The sequence below is a fragment of the Nannobrachium achirus genome, assembly GCF_963921795.1.
Source record: "Nannobrachium achirus genome assembly, chromosome: 14".
Classification (NCBI taxonomy): Eukaryota; Metazoa; Chordata; class Actinopteri; order Myctophiformes; family Myctophidae; genus Nannobrachium; species Nannobrachium achirus.
Window position 1 is genome coordinate 51,702,240 of NC_137821.1, and position 19,035 is coordinate 51,721,274.

Genomic DNA, 19,035 nt, shown 5'->3' on the forward strand with positions numbered 1-19,035 from the left:
GAGTCGAGTCAAGAGTCTTTAAGTGGCGAGTCCGAGTCGAGTTACGAGTCTTTGGGCAGTTTGGGGGACGAGTCGAGTCGAGTCTCAAGTCTTTAAGTGGCGAGTCCGAGTCGAGTTACGAGTCTTTATATACATATATATCTTTTTTAATTATTTTTTATAATGATCTAGCCTCCAGCTAAAAAAGTTACATGGCGCATCATGATCACCCGGTACTCACAGATACAGCTAAAGCAGCAGCCATGGCAGGCTAAATTAGGAAAGACACATGAATGTATGTACTTACAGTCACGCTACGGAGGCAGTTAAAAGTTCCACGATTAATAATAATGGATCCATTTCCCCCAGGAAACATCTCTGAAGTAGACCTCCTGCCTCCATCCTCGGTGAAAGTTCCTTGGAAGCAACGCAGTTATGTCCAATAGTAGGGTCCCCGTCCCGAATCCCGATCATCATCCGACGACTTTCTTTGTTAATAAAATAATCCCAAAGCCAGCCACACTTGCTTCAGTTGCTTGACACTTTTTTGAATGCTGTACGAAAGGACCTCAATGACAATGTAAACAAGCCATTGTGCTTTCTTGTGTTTAAATCCTTTTAGTAGACCTTTGTAGCTTTCTGTACTAACCTTTTCCTAAGAGAGTTTGAGCTATACAGTATTCAAATGTTGTTTTTAATACGAATTGCGAAGCAATCACAATTTCTCTATTTGAAGCAGCCGCCAGCTGGACAGTAGCCTATGCAACATAACACTTTATGGCAGTTACGTAAAACGTATCGATACGGGTTACCATCTTCTTATTATAACTCTATGGTTACCATAGCGACGTGTACTCTTAGTGGGAATACATTTTACATCACTGACGTTAGTTACCGGCGTATATTAATTAAATTATGTACTGGCAACTGCATGATTGTTTCATTCATAATCACTCTTTTACTGTATTAATATAAGCAGACAGTAGCCTATGTCAGGATTGATTACATTACTTAGTCATTGATACAGCATAATATTCAATAGCAAGAATTTAGTGACAACAACCTATATGAACTACAGTAATAGCCTATAGGTTTATTGTTCAGCCTATAAGCCTAACAAAATCAACTAGATGGCTTATATTGTTTAGCCTATAAGGCTCCCAAAAAATCAGAGTTGCAAGCTATTAATCCACCGTGTCATGGCGCGTATAGATCTTCTCTTTTGAAAAGACGCACTATATACGCGCGAGCGCAACAGATACAAAAACAATTTAATAATCCTCTAGCAGTGTAACAGTAGGGCTTACAGGGCATGGGGCGTAACCTCACGTTAATGCTTTAAACAATAAGTACGAGGGGTTAATGAGCTCAGCTATTAGACTATAGCTGCCTGCAGCTGGTGGAACAAGACGAGAGGAGGATGCGCTCGGAGAGAAACCCGACATTAGATAAGCAGGTTCTCACAGATAATCCTATCATTTTATCAAATTATTAAACAAATGCCAAGTTAGCTGAAGTACAATAGCTGATGATGAGCTAAACATGTGTGTTTTATTTCGCCGTTTTAATATTTAAATCTTACGATGAAAGGTCCATGCAGACGGCTGTGTCTGCCACGCTTTGCGAGACAGACTGCGTTTTTCCCAACGGGCCGCTCTGCGCGGTCCAAGTGAACACAGCGAAGCGCTCCTGGGCCCCCACCGTTGCGCTTAAGTACGTTGGGAAAAACAACCCGGTCGCCCCTGTGTCCTTGCGCAGCGCTCAGCCGTACAGCGGCGCTCAGCCGCGCACCAGAGAAGAAAGAAAGAAGAAAGGAGAAGGAAAGGACAATATTTGTCGGGCTTGTCATGCATTATAGTGCTTAAAATATTTTAAGACTCGTGAACTTCACGAGTCTTATGATCACGAGTCGAGTGGAGTCTCGAGTCTTTGAGGGGCGAGTCCGAGTCGAGTGACGAGTCGCCAAAAGTGTCACTCGATTCGACTCGAGTGACGAGTCTTTAACTCGAGTCCCCATCTCTGGTTTGGGACACGATCAATACAATCTTGAGTTATTTTTTGTGTTCAATCTGTGTTTTGAGATAGTTTAGTATTTCAGCATGACTCGTGATGCATTTTGCATCATATAATGTAGCATGATTGAATGCATCACTGGTCATGCTGAAATACAAAAAATAAGGATTGTGTTGATCGTGTCCCAAACAACAATAAAATAAGATCTGGTTGTCCCAGAGGTGAAGTGGGCCTTTAAGTATCTGAAACCACAAATTGACATGATTCCAAAATACACTGATGATTGTGCTGTCAAAAGATGAAACTATATGGAAACAGGTTGATGATTGTGCTGTCAAAAGATGAATCTATATGGAAACAGGTTGTGGGGGTCCCTGCTTCATCTCTCTCTCAACTAAGGGGTCCTTGGCCTGAAAACGTCTTTCTCTCTCTCTCCCCCAGGGCTCAGCGGTAGGTCGAGGTGTAAGCAACGGCTCCTATAAGGGCCACCAGCTCTTCGTCTGCCCCGATGCCTCCGCCCTCTTCCTCCCCGTCAGTCACATCCGGCTACGCCAGTGGTCCTCCAGCGGCGGCGGCGGCGCTAGCGAGCACGAGCGCGTCCGCGAGCCCCGAGAGTCCCGTCGCAGCGACGGGCCCGGCGCCAGCTACTACCCCGCTAACAACAACCACAGGTAGGCAACTCCAGTGTTTCTCAAATGGGTGGGTACCTAGGGGTACGCAGAGGTACTACAGGGGGTACTTGAGAGAACATGGAAAATGGGAAAAAATATATTTTACTGTTATGTTTAATGATAGAATATTGACAAATGTATGTGAACTGTGCTGCTCTGTATAGCTTCAAACCAAATTAACCAGGCTACTTACTTTTATTTTCAACATAAAACATAAAGCTGGACTTTTGATGTCAGTATTTTAGAGAAAAAATGGGGGTACTTGGATTCAGCAATCAGGAAAAGGGGGTACTGTTAACTCCATAGACACATGCAAGACAGAAAAAGTACAAAACTATTGCACCACCTCTCTTTAGATAGATAGACAGACAGACAGACAGACAGACATATAGATAGATAGATAGATAGATACCTTTATTATCCCAAGTGGTAAAATCAGTCGCCCAGAGGCAGTACAGCATTATAAGGATATTTACAAAGTTACAGAGATGTATGAAAAGAATAAAAAAAGAACAGAGTACAGTAAAGAGCAAGGTACATCAAAAAAAGGGGACGAAGACTATATACCGGTATATAAAGTGTCAAAAAGCTGTCAGTGCTCAACGTGAAACAGACAACTTGAACAAAAAAAGCAATCCTTAAGCACAACTATCAATACAATACAGTGCCCAAACAAAAGTGTCCATAACAGTCAATAAATCTTGACATTGTTGTGATTTCTAAAGAGCCAATGAAAGTATTGTATTTCCTTCTAGCCAGCAGGGCCAGAACCTTCACCATCAGCCTCCCAGCGGTCGCAGCCCCCAGCAACGCGCTCTGCAGCAGCAGCAGCAGCTGCTGTCCCGTACGGCGGACTCTGTCCCTCTCACAGCCCAGGGGTAGGCCTGTTACTACTGATACATAGTTACCTGATCCTATTAGGGATGGGACGATATGAACAACTCATGTCACGATTATTGTGACCAAAGAAATTGCGATTTATGATATTATCACGATAATCAAAATATCCCTAACAGCCATTTTCCTGGGGCGGAACGTTTGCCAAAAAATAGCAGATCTACAGTATAAGCTCAGCTTATAGATTTGGTAGAGAGTGAAAAAAAAGACTATCAAGTATAGTTATTTCCAGGTCCTTTTCACCAATTATAGAGGGTTTACTGTAAATGATAGCGGATAATACAGCTAAAAGGTGAATTGATCCCAGTGCATGACGTAGGATCATTTCACGATAAATTTAAATCTCCACAATACGATTACTGTGATTATTTTTTCATCTCTATAAACGATAATACCGATTATCATCCCATCCCTAGATTGTATTTATGATCATACCTAATCGCAATTGTTTTGGACAATCAATATTGTTTTGGACAATCAATATTGTTTTGGACAATCAATATAACCAATATTGTTTCCTAATAACAGAAATAGCTGATCTAATAATAAAACTAGTTATTGTCAGTAATTTCTTAGATTTCTTAATATGTTTCATATTATGTCATATCTGTCCCGTGCAAATTTGTTTACAAAACGTAAAAGGAAAACAAAAATTGTATTTGTATTTATATGTTCCAATTTCAATGCAAAAAACAAAATTAATGGTAAAAATTTGGCGATGGTGCCAGCCCTAGCCAGAGCGGGCCTGGCTCCTTTCAGGTCCGCGGCCCCGCCTCTCCTCCCCCGTTCCGGGAGGGCGACAGGGTGTGTTTCCCCCTGGAGCACGCCCTCCAGGGCGGGGAGGTGCGCTACTGTGGCCCCCTGCCTGGACGCAACTCCTCTGGGATGTACGTCGGAATCCTGCTGGTGAGTATGCCTGTCACAATTATTACATAATAATCACCTAACCGCACTTATTTGACATAACCACACTTATTTTTGTCATAATCGTCGTGATCGTTTGCATGTTGATAAATGTTCACATATTTTCAAACCTTTTCAGAAATAGTGGAAATAGCAGTTCTACAAGCTCACAACGCGTCGCATCGCGACCAAAGTGGGTGCTATACAAGTATAGTCATCAGGTGTTTAAAATAGGGCTGGGATGCGATTAAAAATTTTAATCTAATTAATTACAGGCTCTGTGATTAATTAATCGCATTTTAATCGCACATCAATATTTGACCTGAGAAGCATTTTTTTCAAGTAAAACACATTTTGTTGTACGAGTGAATCAACGAGTGAGTTTTTTTAATCTAAATTACGCATCCACTGGGCCAAGCAAAGCACTCTGATCGGCTACTTCTCCCTTTGCGTTTGTTGTCTCTTCTTGGTTGGTGCATCGCTATGATCGGTATGCCCGAAACTGAAGGTTCTGTGGTGCAAAAACTAAGTGCGATTAAAATGAGTAATTTTCTGTAATTAATTAATCGCAATTAATCAGTTAAAGTCCCAGCCTTAGTTTTAAAACAGACCTGATTTGCACTGTACTTGAGTTCTTTTTCCATCTACAGCCAACTCTCTTACGTGACACGTTGTGAGCTTGTAGATCGGCTATTTTGGGCGAATAATATGGATGCTGGGGTTAAGTAGTTAAACGTCAAGTACAACGTTAATTTCATGGAAACGGATATTTCTCCGTGACATAGCCTTTCCTATCTCAGGTGGAAAGATGTGCATATTTACGTTGTGTAATATGATGTAAGATTCGAAATATTTAACAGTGTAATTCAGGGGTGCTGTGGATGAAAATGTGGGGCATACGAGTTGTCGGTATCAAAAAGGTGGCAAAGGTTTTGCATTTTATAAAAGCTCTATATCTGTAGATTATATTTTGGTATGATAACCCTTTCTTAGACACAGCTAAATTGGTGTTATCAGCCACTAGATTTGTTGTCCCATTAACTTTACATTACAGGGAAAAAAAGCAAAAAATGAATCTGCTTTAAGTAGCATATGAGGGGTCAAACTAGGGGGTTTTCATGATGCAGAATCCATTGCAAGCATCTGTTTTGCACAAAAAACATTCCTTGGGCTAAAAACTGTCCCACAAGTCTATGGTTTAGTGATGAAAAGTGATGAGTCATCACTTTTCAGACTTTTGTGGGGGCTGTTTTAGCCCCAGGAATGTTTTTCGTGCAAAACAGATGCTTGCAATGGATTCAGCATCATGAAAACCCCCTAGTTTGACCCCTCTTATGCTACTTAAAGCAGATACATTTTTTGCTTTTTTTTCCCTGTAATGTAAAGTTAATGGGACACCAACTCTAGCGGCTGATAACACCAATTTAGCTGTGTCTAAGAAAGGGTTATCATACCAAAATATAATCTACAGATATAGAGCTTTTCAAAAATGCATGGTAACCTTTGCCACCTTTTTGATACCGACAACTCGTATGGCCCATGGACTAGGGGTGCCTTGAGTCAAAAAGGTTTGAAAACCTCTGATCTTCACGTCAGGATACTGCAGTAACTGGTATGTGTGTTGTGTGTTCCAGGATGCTCCAGTAGGGAACTGGGATGGTCTCTACAAGGGAGAGAAGCTTTGTCACATCCCCTCTCCTCTCTATGGAGAACTACTGCCCATTGCTAAGGTCTCCCCTGGTAGGTCTTCCCTATGTCAGTCATAGCATTATAGTCTTACCAGCAGTAACAGTGTGGCTACGCATATCAAATGTTTATAGGATGTTGGCCATTTGAAAATAGACAATCTACGTTGCATTGCGACACATTGTACTTACTGTACTCTGTACAGTACTCTGTACTCTGTTCTTGTTTTTTCTTTTATCTATTTCATACTTCTCTGTAACTTTGTAAATAACCCTATACTGCTGTGCTGCCTCTGGGCAACTGATTTTCCCCCTTGGGATAATAAAGGTATCTATCTATCAACATTGTGAGCTTGTAGATCCCCTATTTTCAAAAGATTGTTTTAATTCAGTTTACGCTTTTGAAAACTTCTGCATAACGAGTACTTTTTACTTTAGGTACTTAAAGTACATTTTGAATGCCTGACTTTCATTTGTAACAGAGTAAAGGCCCATTCCCACTGGGCGCGATAAAGATAAATATGATGATAATTATGACTGACATCATGACATGATAGCGCGGAAAGTTATCCAAACCATAACGTTTACGGCTATCTTTGTGATGTGGATGCTGCCATCCACTTCAATTGAGAACGATATTGTTATATTTATCCCGCCCAGTGGTAATGGGCCTTCACTTCTACAGTGCAGTATTTATGAGTACTTTTTCCCCCACTACTTAACTGTTCCGTCTTCTATCTGTCACCCCCACCCACCAGAATCCAAATCCCGGCTAACCCCCAAATCCATCCTGAAAGCGGTGCAGCAGCAGCAGCAGCCCCCCGTCCCCAAACCGAGCCCCACCACGTCCCCGCAACACCTCCCCGTCAACCTCAAGGTGGCGCTGATGCCTCCCCAGCTCGCCGCGCAGAAGCCGTCCCTCAAGCCCCCTCCGCTGCCGCCGCCGAAGCCCGCCCTCAAGCCCAGCCTACCTCCACCCCCGCACCTGCCTCCCAAGCCCCTGGCCACGGTAAGGGTGGGCGACAGTGTTAATTTTGTCGACTAAGAAGAATTAGAAGGATTCAAAAGACACTTATAGAATCGGGTCCAAATTCTAATGTTCACGACTTTTCAAAAATAGCAGATCTACAAGCTCGCAGCGCGGCACTCGGTGCCGCGCTGTGAGCTTGTATATCTGCTATTTTTCAATAGTTAAAGCATAAAATAATGATACACAAAATGTGTACCCGTTCTAAATGGGTTAAGACTAAAATACTACAAGATTTTTATATTTTGTCGATAAGACCAGACTAGACTAAATCAATTTCAGAAGACTAAGACTAAATCTAAGTCTAAGACTAATGGCTGTAAAAAAGTAACACTGGTATGTAACTGCAATGAAATTACAGCCAAATACATATTTTAAGTATGGTTTGTTTTGACCAAGTAACAGGCAGTAGAAGACAATGACCTGTTCAGAGTTATGTGGTTATATTTAGCCCAAAAGACTAAAAGACGAAGACTAAAAGCCTAAGACTAATCCCAAAAGAAAAAAAAAATATTTTGATATTTAGTCGACTAAGACTAGACTAAAACAATTTCAGAAGACTAAGACAGGACGAAGACTAAATGGTGTGTTATTCAAAAGACTAAGACTAAATCAAAATTGGCTGAAAAAATTAACACTGGTGAACGATATGGTGATAAATATCGTTGAGACGATACAATGTCTCGACGATTTGCCTTTTCAGAGATGTATATATCGTGATACGATGAGGGAGCCTGTTGACAAAGAGATTCATTGCAGAATTAATTTAAACCTGCATTTTGGTCTAAATCAGTAGTTCTCAAACTTAAAAATGTCAAGGTCTCCCCTTAACTCTGACAGTATACAAATGGAACCAAATGGACCCGTAAGGGTTCATTTGGTTTCATTTGTATTCTGTCAGAGTTACATACTTGTAAGGGTCAATTTAGACCTCCCAAAGGGAACCCAGAGAGTCCCTGGACCCCACATTGAGGACCACTGGTCTAAATGGTCTGTTACTCCTTGTTCTTGTAGTTTTTGTTAACTTGTACTGTATGTGGTTGTAATGTTAACACATCTGGTGCCAACCCCGAGTTTCCCGAGTTTGTATTGATACCAACGCTGTGCCAACCCCAAGTTTCCCGAGTTTGGGCCGTTTTTGAAAAAAAAAAAAAAAAAAAATCAAAAAAATTTTTTGGACCTCCAGAAATGTATTAGGCATGATCGCGATCGCGAAATTGCATGTTTAACCCCCATACCAACCCATTCTTTCAAACATGGCAGCCATGTTTGTTTACATCTGAAGAAAACATAATGGCCCATAAATCATGAATGCCTGAACGGATTTCCAAGCGGATTTTTTTGTTTGAAAGCTGTGAACAGCATCTACACACGTGGTGCATCATCTAGGCATGGGCGTGCACTTTTTACACAATTGCACAATTACATGGAAGTCTATGGTAACCATGGCAACGCGAGACATTGAAGAGAAAAAATCATTGCAACATAAGTGTTAAGTAACTTGAAAAATAACCATAAGAGAGAAATAATCGTGATAAGATTGGGTATCGTGATACAGCTTGGGAAAATATTGTGATATTGTATCTTTCCATATCGCCCACCCCTAGGCCTCGCCGGTCTCTCCGCCGGCAGACCGCGATCAGCCGCGGCCCTCGAACGGCGCCGCGCACCACGGACCTCCCTCTCCGCTGCACTCGCCGGGAAACGGCGACTTGGCGGCGGAGGAGAACGGCGGCGGAGGCGACGACCACGACTCCGGACTGGGAGGCGGCGATCTGGAGGTGGGGTCGATGGTGGAGGTGAACGACCCGCCCCTCTTTGGAGTGATTCGCTGGATCGGTCGGATCGGCGGCGTCCCTGAGCTGGTGGCGGGGATTGAACTGGTGGGTGCTCTTGACGGCGTTCCCTTTGTTCCTGTTGTTGTCTTCTGACTGCAGGGTTTTAAGTTCTCAGTCCTGGGGACTGATTTCAGCAGGGTTCCCACGGTCATGAAATTCCTGGAAATATTTTGAAATTAGGAAAATATTTTTCCAGTACTGGAAAAGTTTTGGAATTGATCAAGGGTCCTGGAAGGTCCTGGAACAAATAGCTATGCATTGTCTTTGTTTATTGATTTTGTTAATACCTCGAGTCTGAAATTGTGAAAATAGCAGATCTACATGCTCGTTGCGAGGCGTTGTGAGCATGTAGATCGGCTATTTTCACAATAAAACCGTGTTATACAAAATTCCTCAACTCTCTTCAAATATGATTATTTCGGGGGTCACAGCCTGAAAAGGTTGAGAACCACTGGCATACACTACCTGTCTTTAGGCATTGTGCATAGGAGTAAGCGACTCGTTATTGCGCTGGAAATCTGGTTAAATATTGTGGAAACGTTTTGGAAATTAATTGGTTAAGATGTGTGGGAAGTGGAACCCTGTTTCAGTCTTGAGGATTCCATATAGGGGCTATTTCTGAGATCAGTGCAGATCCGCAACAAAAATACATAAATATGTAGCGACGAATGACAAAGTCGTCAAAATGCCAGTCAAGTGATCTCCAAACTAAAAAGCAGTTAAAATTTCAAGAAATTAGTATTTGAATTGGCCAGACTAGCAATAGAATACAACAGAACTTCAGAAGATACTTCTTAGCCGGGGACCCAGTCACCAAAATGGGAGAGGACCTGTGATGTTCTGCGGTACTTTTTATTTCTGTTTTATCTATTAGTTTGGTCATTAAGGTCCACAGAATGAGAGGCCTGCTCTGCCGGAAACATCACAAAAAAAAACGTTATGGCCATTTGTATATTCACTGTCCCATTGACTCCACTAGAAATATTAAAAAAAGAAGAAAAAAAAAACGTCTGCTTTAAGTAGCATGTGAGGGGTCAAACTATCTATAAAATCTATAAAATTAAGCATGGATTGGCACACACACATTCAGTGGAGGCAGTTCAGAACTTCAGGGAAACACACCAAATATTGTTGTGCGCTGCGTGCCATGTTTCAAAAGTCACATATTGGGAATAAATTTCAGTCTTGGGATTTTTCTTTTTTTTTTTTTTTTTTTTTGCTTTAACCCCTGTGACTGGCTTTTATCACTTGAGCCGTTGTATAGATGACTTTGTCCTTATTAGAAACGTATGCAAGTTCACTTGTTTGGATCTATTTTAGTATATTTTTATGATAGATATTATTACTAGGGATGAGACTTTAACTGGTTAATTTAGATTAATTAATTACAGAAATTAAAAACGTTAACACATTTTAATCGTGCTTAGTTTTTGCAACATAGAACCTTTCTCACTGGACAAGTTTCGGGCATACCAATCATACCGGTGCACCAACCAAGAGTCCGCAAACCCCAGTGCACCCAATGGGAGAAGAAGGCGATCGGACCGCTTATTTGCTTGCTTTGATCATATACCTGCTCATATACTAAAATTGCTTCTCAGGTGAAATATTTATAAGCGATTAAACATGCGATTAATTTAACACAATCACAAAGCCTCCAATTGATTAGCTTCGTGTTTTTGATCGAGTCCCATTCTTAATTATTACACTTTTATAAGGTGTGTTTAACCACTTTCAACCTGGTGTCCCTATTTTGGTCATATCAGAAAACTTAAAAAGTAACACAAATAGTAACAATGATGGTAGAAGCTGCAGGTTGCTTAAATGCCTAGAATTATTTAATGCTTTAACTATTGAAAAATAGCAGATACACAAGCTCACAGCTTGTAGATCTGCTATTTTTGAAAAGTCGTGAAAATGTGCATATATGTATTTTTAAAGTGAACATTTGTAACTTAAATATTTGCTTCTGGGGGGTCCCTGATACAAAATATTTTGAAACGGGGGTCGGTGACCAAATACATATAATTCTAGGGGTCCTTCACATGAAACCGTTTGAGCACCACTGATGTAGAAACATTTTCAAAAAACCTTTAGAAGATTTTAGAAGACACTTACAGAATCGGGGTCAAAATCGTGTCAGAATTCAAATGTTCACGATTTTTCAAAAATAGCAGATATTCAAGCTCACAGCGCGGCACCGAGTGCCGCGCTGTGAGCTTGTACATCTGCTATTTTTCAATAGTTAAAGCATAACATAATAATACGCAATAATGTGTACCCGTTCTGAATGGCTTAACTCTGCCCTAATTCCAACCCAGGACCAAGAACTGAGTGCGGGGACAGACGGCAGCTACCTGGGAGAGCGGCATTTCCGCTGCCCCGTCAACAAGGGGCTGTTCGTCAAACTGCGGAACTGTAGGCGGGACTCCAGGTTCCCTGCTCCAGAGACGCGTGTCAATCAGGTGGATCGCTGCAACTCAATAGGTGTGTGTGTCAGATTTTTATTTTAATTGTTTTATTGTCACATCAAAGGTTTACAGGTGTTAACACTTAAGTTGCAATCAATTAAATGTCTTTGAAGGTCCAAGATGCCATGGTCTCCATAGACTTCCATGTAATTCATAGTGCACGGATTGTGCACGCCCATGCCTAGATCATGCACCAGGTGTGTGCACGCTGTTCACAGCTTTCAAACAAAAAAATACGCTTGGAAATCCGTTCAGGCATTCATGATATAGCAGCCATTATGTTTTCTTCAGATGTAAACAAACATGGCTGCCATGTTTGAAACAGGGGCATAGTTCCACCGATTTAAAACTAATCCAATACGGAACTAAAACTTCCTATTTTGGCAGCCAATAGCATTCATTATGATTCCTGGGGTACCTTTCAAACAATGATGGCGACACCATTACAAGGGACAAAAAAAAACACGAATTTTCGCTGCATAGAAAGCAATGGCGTCGCACCGTCCATATGTTTCTACAGTCTATGATTTGAAAGAATGGTTGGTATGGGGGTTAAATATGCAATTTTGCGATCGCGATCATGCCTAATACATTTTTTGAGGTCCAAAAAACATTTTCAAACTCGGGAAACTCAGGGTTGTCACAGGGGGGGTACCTATACAAACTCGGGAAACTCAGGGTTGGCAAGAGAAGTGTTAAGTAAGCCTTGCCGAGCCATGTGGCCCATAGTTATCAGGAACGCTTGACGCGTTTCGGCCAGACTGCCCTACAAAGCCAAAGTGCTTATTTGTGTATTCCAAAGTAGGGATGGGACGATAAGCAACATTATTGTATATCGTGATAAAAAACATTCATGATAATCATATCGTGGAGATTTAATTTATCGTGATATCGTCCTCAGTCATGCACTGGGTTCAATTCACCTTTTATTTGCTGAGCTGCATATCCGGTACCACTTAAACCCTCTATAATTGGTCTTTTTTTTCACTCTAATGTCTTTGCCAAGAAATAGCCGATCTACAAGCTCACAACGTGTCGCGTTGCTTGTAGATCTGCTATTTTTTGGCAAATGGTCCGACCAAGGATAATGGATTTTGATTATCACGATAATATCGTAAATCGCAATTTCTTTTGTCACAATAATCGTGATATGACATTTTCATATCGTCCCATCCCTATTCCAAAGTTCAAATTAACCGTTGTGATTTTGTGGGGTACACAATTACCTCAAGAACAGATGTACAATTGGTGTAATATCACCAATATCACCCGATATATAATTTGGCTGACCAGTTGAAACACTTTCAAACATTTTTCTTTTTTTTTAAGATTTGTTTTTGGGCTTTTTATGCCTTTATTTGATAGGACAGTAGGCTGACAGAAAATGGGGAGAGAGATGGGGAATGACATGTGGCAAAGGTTGTCCGGATCGGGAATCGAACCGGCGACGCCAGCAGGCATCATAGCCTAGTATGTGGTATGCGCCTTGACCACCAGGCCAGCAGGCGCCTCCTCAAGCCCATTTTTCAGTCATTGTTTTGTGGTTACTGCATTTACAAATCTGCTCTGCTGCCCTACGGCTTTGTGGGGCAGCGGATTTACAAATCTGTGTAAATCTGCTCTTGTGGAAGCCCAAAATGCATCAAGTATTATCATAACATCCTTCATTTTGCAGTGCCACCTTTTCCACTAATACAGGGGTCTTCAACAGGGGGTCCGGGACCGCTAGGGTGTCCTCAGAGTTACTACAGGGGGTCTAGAAATGTTTTTTTTTTATATTAATCACTTTAACCCTAGTGTCCATATTCTGAGAACTTTAGCAAAATATAGCAGAGCTTGTAGATCGGCTATTTTCGGCAAAGAGCTTTGGTGTAGAGGGGAAAAAGAGCAGACTAAGTACAGAGTGAAAGGTCAAGTTTATTAAGTATTGATGTGGTTCAAGTGGTTGAATATCTGAAAACACAAATTGACATGAATCCAAAATACACTGACGATTGTGCTGTCAAACAATGAAACTATATGGAATCTATGAACAGGTTGTGGGGGTCCCTGCTTCATCTCTCTCCCAATTAAGGGGTCCATGGCCTGAAAATGTTGAAGACCCCTGCACTAATAGATAGGCTATTTGCGCTATGTTTAACTCATTTAGGACTGAGGCCGATTCTAAAAGCACCTTCTAAATCCTGACCTAAGCTTTCTGAACTAGACCAGGTCACCTGGTTGTGCCAGACCCGCAATGAAAATCAGAATGCAAGGAAGGGGTGCAGCTGTGTATGAGTGTGTGTGTGTGTGTGTGTGTGTGTGTGTGTGTGTGTGTGTGTGTGTGTGTGTGTGTGTGTGTGTGTGTGTGTGTGTGTGTGTGTGTGTGTGTGTGTGTGTGACACACACGCATCTGCCCCTCCCTTCCCTTGCTCGGCTGATTGCCTTGAGTGCCGTCACCTGTGTGTGCACACTATGAGTGTGTGTGTGTGTGAGTGTGTGTGTGTGTGTGTGTGTGTGTGTGTGTGTGTGTGTGTGTGTGTGTGTGTGTGTGTGTGTGTGTGTGTGTGTGTGTGTGTGTGTGTGTGTGTGTGTGTGTGTGTGTGTGTGTGTGAGAGTGCGTGCGTGCGTGCGTGCGTGCGTGCGTGCGTGCGTGTGTGCGTGCGCGTGTGCGTGTGCGCGTGCGCGTGCGCGTGTGCGTGTGCGTGTGCGTGCGCGTGCACGTGCGTGTGCGTGTGTGTGTGCGTGTGTGTGTGCGTGCGTGCGCGTGTGTGTGTGTGTTACACACACACGCATCTGCCCCTCCCTTGCTCGGCTGATTGTCTTGAGTGCCGTCACCTGTGTGTGCACAGTGAGGAAAAGAGGGACCGACCGACCGACAGACAGACCGACCGACAAAGCCTTTTGTAGGCCGACCCTCTGGGTCTGGCAAAAACATAAACATTTTTTAAAACATAATTATGTTGCTGTCGGGCAGAAACCTTGTATATCCAAGTTTAAAATGTGTATGTTTTATTTTGGGGGTAGCGGCCTGAAAAGGTTGAGAACCACTGGATTAAATGATATCAGTCAAAGTGTTAAAGGACAACTTTAGGTTTTTACAACAAAGGTTCATATTTTAGACTGTAATTAAAGAATATAAAAGATGAGTGTGAACATTATTTCATTTACTTCTTTCTATTGTTTTAGAGATTCTTATTTCAGTGGTTGGGGGCATGCGTACAAGTGGCTAAATATGTAATTTTACACAGAATAAGCCCATTCCCAAGATACAACGCAACCTTTCATGTTTAAATGTGACTTATGGGGGCTAGAAGTGTTACTGTAAAATAGCACTAAATAGCACTAAAGAAACTGCTGGCTTATTGTGTCCAAAAAGACATATTTAGCCACTTGTATGCATGCCCCCATACATACGCATGCCCCACATTTTAGCACGGTAAATGCGATAAAACAATAGAACGAAGCAAATGAAAACATTTTAACACTCACTTTTTCTTTTCTCTAATTGCAATCTAAAATAAGAACACTTGCTGTCCTTTAAAAAGCGGTTCTGTGTCCTCTCTGCTGTCCCCCAGCGTTTGCAGAGTGGGGCAGTGAGCGAGTGGAGGAGCCCACGCCTCCCATGGAGGAGGAGGAGGCCAGGGAGGTGTTCTGTGGATGGAAGAGAGGCATCCAGGGCCACCTCAACTCCTGCTACCTGGACGCCACGCTGTTCAGGTACCTGTCTCTCTCTCTCTATGCAGCCTCCTTTCACCCTCTTTCTCTCTAACTCGAGGTTTCCTACTGGCATAAGGCAGTGGTTCTCAACCTTTTCAGGCCGCGACCCCCAAAATAATCATATTGAACTGGGGACCCCCCCCCACCCTACGAGCACTAAGAGTTGAAGCATTACATTTTGTATAACATGGTTCTATTGTGAAAATAGCAGATCTACATGCTGCGAGGCGTTGTGAGCAATTTCTGTGTCTAATATTTGACAATTTGTCATTTTAGAGGTATTGAAAAGTCCTTAAAATGTTACTTTAGAAATGTGCAGATACTCTCTATACACTTAAACTTTATGTTGGTTTGTTTACTGTCGAGTGAGAAAACAATGTTGCACTTTAAGTTAAAAGGGACAACTTAGTTTTTTTTACAACAAGGGTTCATATTTTAGATTGTAATTAGAGAAAAGAAAAGATGAGTGTTAAAATGTTTCGATTTTCCGCTTTTTATCGTTTTAGCCATTTTAGCGAGTTTGATTTCAGTGGTTGGGGGCATGCGTACAAGTGGCAAAATATGTATTTTTAGAAGACAATAAGCCCATTCCCAACATGCACCGCAATCTTTCATGGTTAGGTGTGACTTATGGGGGCTGGTAGTGTACTACTGTAAATAGAAATAAATATTATAAATATATAATATTTATCGGCTCATCATGTCTAAAAAGACATATTTAGCCACTTGCACACTTGTCCCCACCCCCTGAAATCAAACTCGCTAAAATGGATAAAACGGTAGAAAGACGTAAATGAGAACAATTTAACTCTCATCTTTTCTTTTCTCTAATTAGAATCTAAAATATGAACCCAACAAAGTTGTCCTTTAATCATCTGGGGACCCCCCAAAATAATTTGGGGGCCCCCTGGGGGTCCCAACCCACAGGTGTAGAAGCACTGCTCTAACTCACTCATTCTTTCTCTTTCACTCACTCACTTTTGTCCCAAATTGTTTTTATAATAATCGTTCGACACATCAGATTTTTTGCCCTCAACACGTCGACTCGCAAATAATGAGTCCTTTTACATCCCTACCGGATATGCAGCTCGGCAAATAAAAGGTGAATTGATCCCAGTGCATGACGGAGGACAATATCAGGATAAATTAAATCTCCACAATACGATAATCGTGAGTGTTTTTTTATCACGATAAACGATAATATGGCTTATTGTCCCATCCCTACTCCTCTGTCCCTCTCTTCCAGTCTGTTCTCCTGCTGCAGCTCTGCAGACTGGGTGTTGATGTGTCCCGTGGACCCCCAGCCCCGCTCCCTGTCCTGCCAGGCCCAGGACCTGCTTCGCTGTGAGATCGTCAACCCGCTCCGCAGGTGAGCTCCTTGAAAATAATATGTAGGCCCCTGGCGACGGCATCAATCCATCGCATGCGCGCGGCACCGCGTAGGCGTTTCCAGTTGGGCTGTCACAATTATTACATAATCGTCTAATCGCAATTATTTGAGGTAATCGCAATTATTTTTGCATAATCGTCATAATCGTTTCCAAGTTGAGAAATGTTAATATTGTTACAAACACTTTCAAAAAGTAGTGGAAATAGCAGATCTACAAGAGCTTGTAGATCTGCTATTTCCACTACTTTTTGAAGCCAAACAGAAGTGTAATTGTCAACGACAAATACACAATTAAATCGTTAATCGCAATTATTTGAGTGACAATAACGTCATGTAAAATGTCATAATCGTGACAGCCCTAGTTTCCAGCCAGCGTCTTTTGGTTGGAAGTGGAGTATTAGCGTGAGTAGGGTGATCAGGGGGGAGTCTTTTGACATGGCCGTACCAGCATCCGGCCCTGTGCTGCAAGATGGGACACGGGGGGCTGTTGGGTGCGTTCCCGCAGCGTGATGTTGGAGACCTTTTTGTGCCATTTTATCCCCTCTATTGAGCGCAGTGTCTCTGGTGTCAAAGCAATTGAAGGATGGAGAGGACTGAGGTGTTATAGATCCTTAAAGGTCCTACACCATGCATTTAAAAATAATTTATATAACACTGTTTGTGTCCCAAAAACGTTTTTGAAAAGGTTTGAGGCTAAATTACCACTCCTGAATACAGAGCCCCTGTCATTTCTGCCTGGCTTTCAGAGCATTTTCAGCTGCAGTACCACCTTGTCCTGAGTGGGAGGACTGCGCTATTGAGCCAGTTTTGGCCCCACACTCCTCCCCACCTCCTGCTCAGCAGGCCTGCCCACCCCTCCCCAACCCTCTCCCAGCTCCTCCTGCCTCCTTCTCAGGCCTGCCCACCCCTCCCCAACCCTCTCCCAGCTCCTCCTGCCTCCTTCTCAGGCCTTGTGACATCACAAATCTGACCTTTCACAATCAGGACCGTTCTGAGACATGCCAACATAGATCTGCCCATAAACTGAGAAAGACACAATGGTCAGAAATAGGACTTTGTGAGGATAGAAGTTGCTGGTGGGACACCAAGAAAATACATAAAAAATGGAAAAATGTAAATTCATGGTGTAGTCCCTTTAAAATATGGGGTGCAACATTGAATGATGGAAGTGCTGGTTGTTACGTGTGTGTTGTTACATTGAATGAAGAAGTGCTGGCTATCCCTACAGGTTTGGCTATGTGTGTGTGTGTTGTTACATTGAATGAAGAAGTGATGGCTATCCCTACAGGTTTGGCTATGTGTGTGTGTTGTTACATTGAATGAAGAAGTGCTGGCTATCCCTACAGGTTTGGCTATGTGTGTGTGTTGTTACATTGAATGAAGAAGTGCTGGATATCCCTACAGGTTTGGCTATGTGTGCGCCAGTAAAACCATGGCTCTGAGAAGACTACTGGAGGCGGACAGCAGCAGTGACACTGGCTTCACCAACCAGGAGAAAGGTGTGTGTGTATGTGTGCGTGCGTGCGTGGTATTGACACGTTGTGAGCTTGTAAGTATAAAGTTGTCAATTATGTCGGCCATTTCTTTATATATATTTAAGTATAAAGTTGTCAATTATGTCGGTCATTTCTTTATATATATTTAGGTTATGTGTCATTTCTGCCATGTGGAACTTCAAAGCCTACAAGCCAAACAGAAATATAATTGTCAACGACAAAGACACAATTAAATTGTTAATCGCAATTATTTGAGTGACAATTAACCGTCATGTAAAATGTCATCATCATCATTGTGACAACCCTAGTATTATTGTTGTGCCTCAGAGGAAGGTCTTCATGCTGTGTGTGTGTGTGTGTGTGTGTGTGTGTGTGTGTGTGTGTGTGTGTGTGTGTGTGTGTGTGTGTGTGTGTGTGTGTGTGTGTGTGTGTGTGTGTGTGTGTGTGTGTGTGTGTGTGTGTGTGTGTGTGTGTGTGTGTGTGTGTGTGTGTGTGTGTGTGTGTGTGTGTGTCCATCAGATCCAGAGGAGTTCCTCAACAGGTTGTTCCAGCTGCTCCACATAGAACCCCTCCTGAAGATCAGGTGACCACCGCCCCACTGCACCATGTGATCACTCTGTGTCCCATCCACCCACCAGGGCTATTAGAGTTAACCCATGAACCCATTAAGACCTGGATCCAGGTCTGGAATTTCATCATTTTAGGGGCACGGCCACTTAGCCTTTGGTGTTGCCCCCCCCAGAGGGTCCTCAGAGTTACTACAGGGGGTCCTTCAAATCGTGTGACTCCCCCCCCCCCCTTTTTTATATTAACCACTTGAACCCTGGCGTCCATATTTGGAGAACTTTAGCCAACAATAGCAGATCTACAAGCTCACATAGCTTGTAGATCGGCTATTTTCGGCTAGAAGGTTTGGTGTAGAGGGGAAAAAGAGCAGACTAAGTACAGAGTGATAGGTCAAGTTTA

General features: G+C 42.5%; 1 protein-coding gene across 2 annotated transcripts in view; it reads left to right on the forward strand.

Moving 5' to 3' along the window:
* cyld3 (cylindromatosis (turban tumor syndrome) 3) overlaps positions 1-19,035 on the forward strand; it is a 35,470-nt gene that overhangs the window by 7,600 nt on the left and 8,835 nt on the right. For both annotated transcript variants that reach the window (XM_080741887.1, XM_080741888.1), the window contains 11 exons: positions 2,434-2,663; positions 3,419-3,541; positions 4,289-4,466; positions 6,098-6,203; positions 6,907-7,157; positions 8,783-9,058; positions 11,335-11,500; positions 15,042-15,183; positions 16,430-16,552; positions 17,978-18,072; positions 18,589-18,652. In XM_080741887.1, the coding sequence (XP_080598013.1) occupies positions 2,434-2,663; positions 3,419-3,541; positions 4,289-4,466; positions 6,098-6,203; positions 6,907-7,157; positions 8,783-9,058; positions 11,335-11,500; positions 15,042-15,183; positions 16,430-16,552; positions 17,978-18,072; positions 18,589-18,652 (1,754 nt within the window). The remainder of the gene's footprint in view (positions 1-2,433; positions 2,664-3,418; positions 3,542-4,288; positions 4,467-6,097; positions 6,204-6,906; positions 7,158-8,782; positions 9,059-11,334; positions 11,501-15,041; positions 15,184-16,429; positions 16,553-17,977; positions 18,073-18,588; positions 18,653-19,035) is intronic.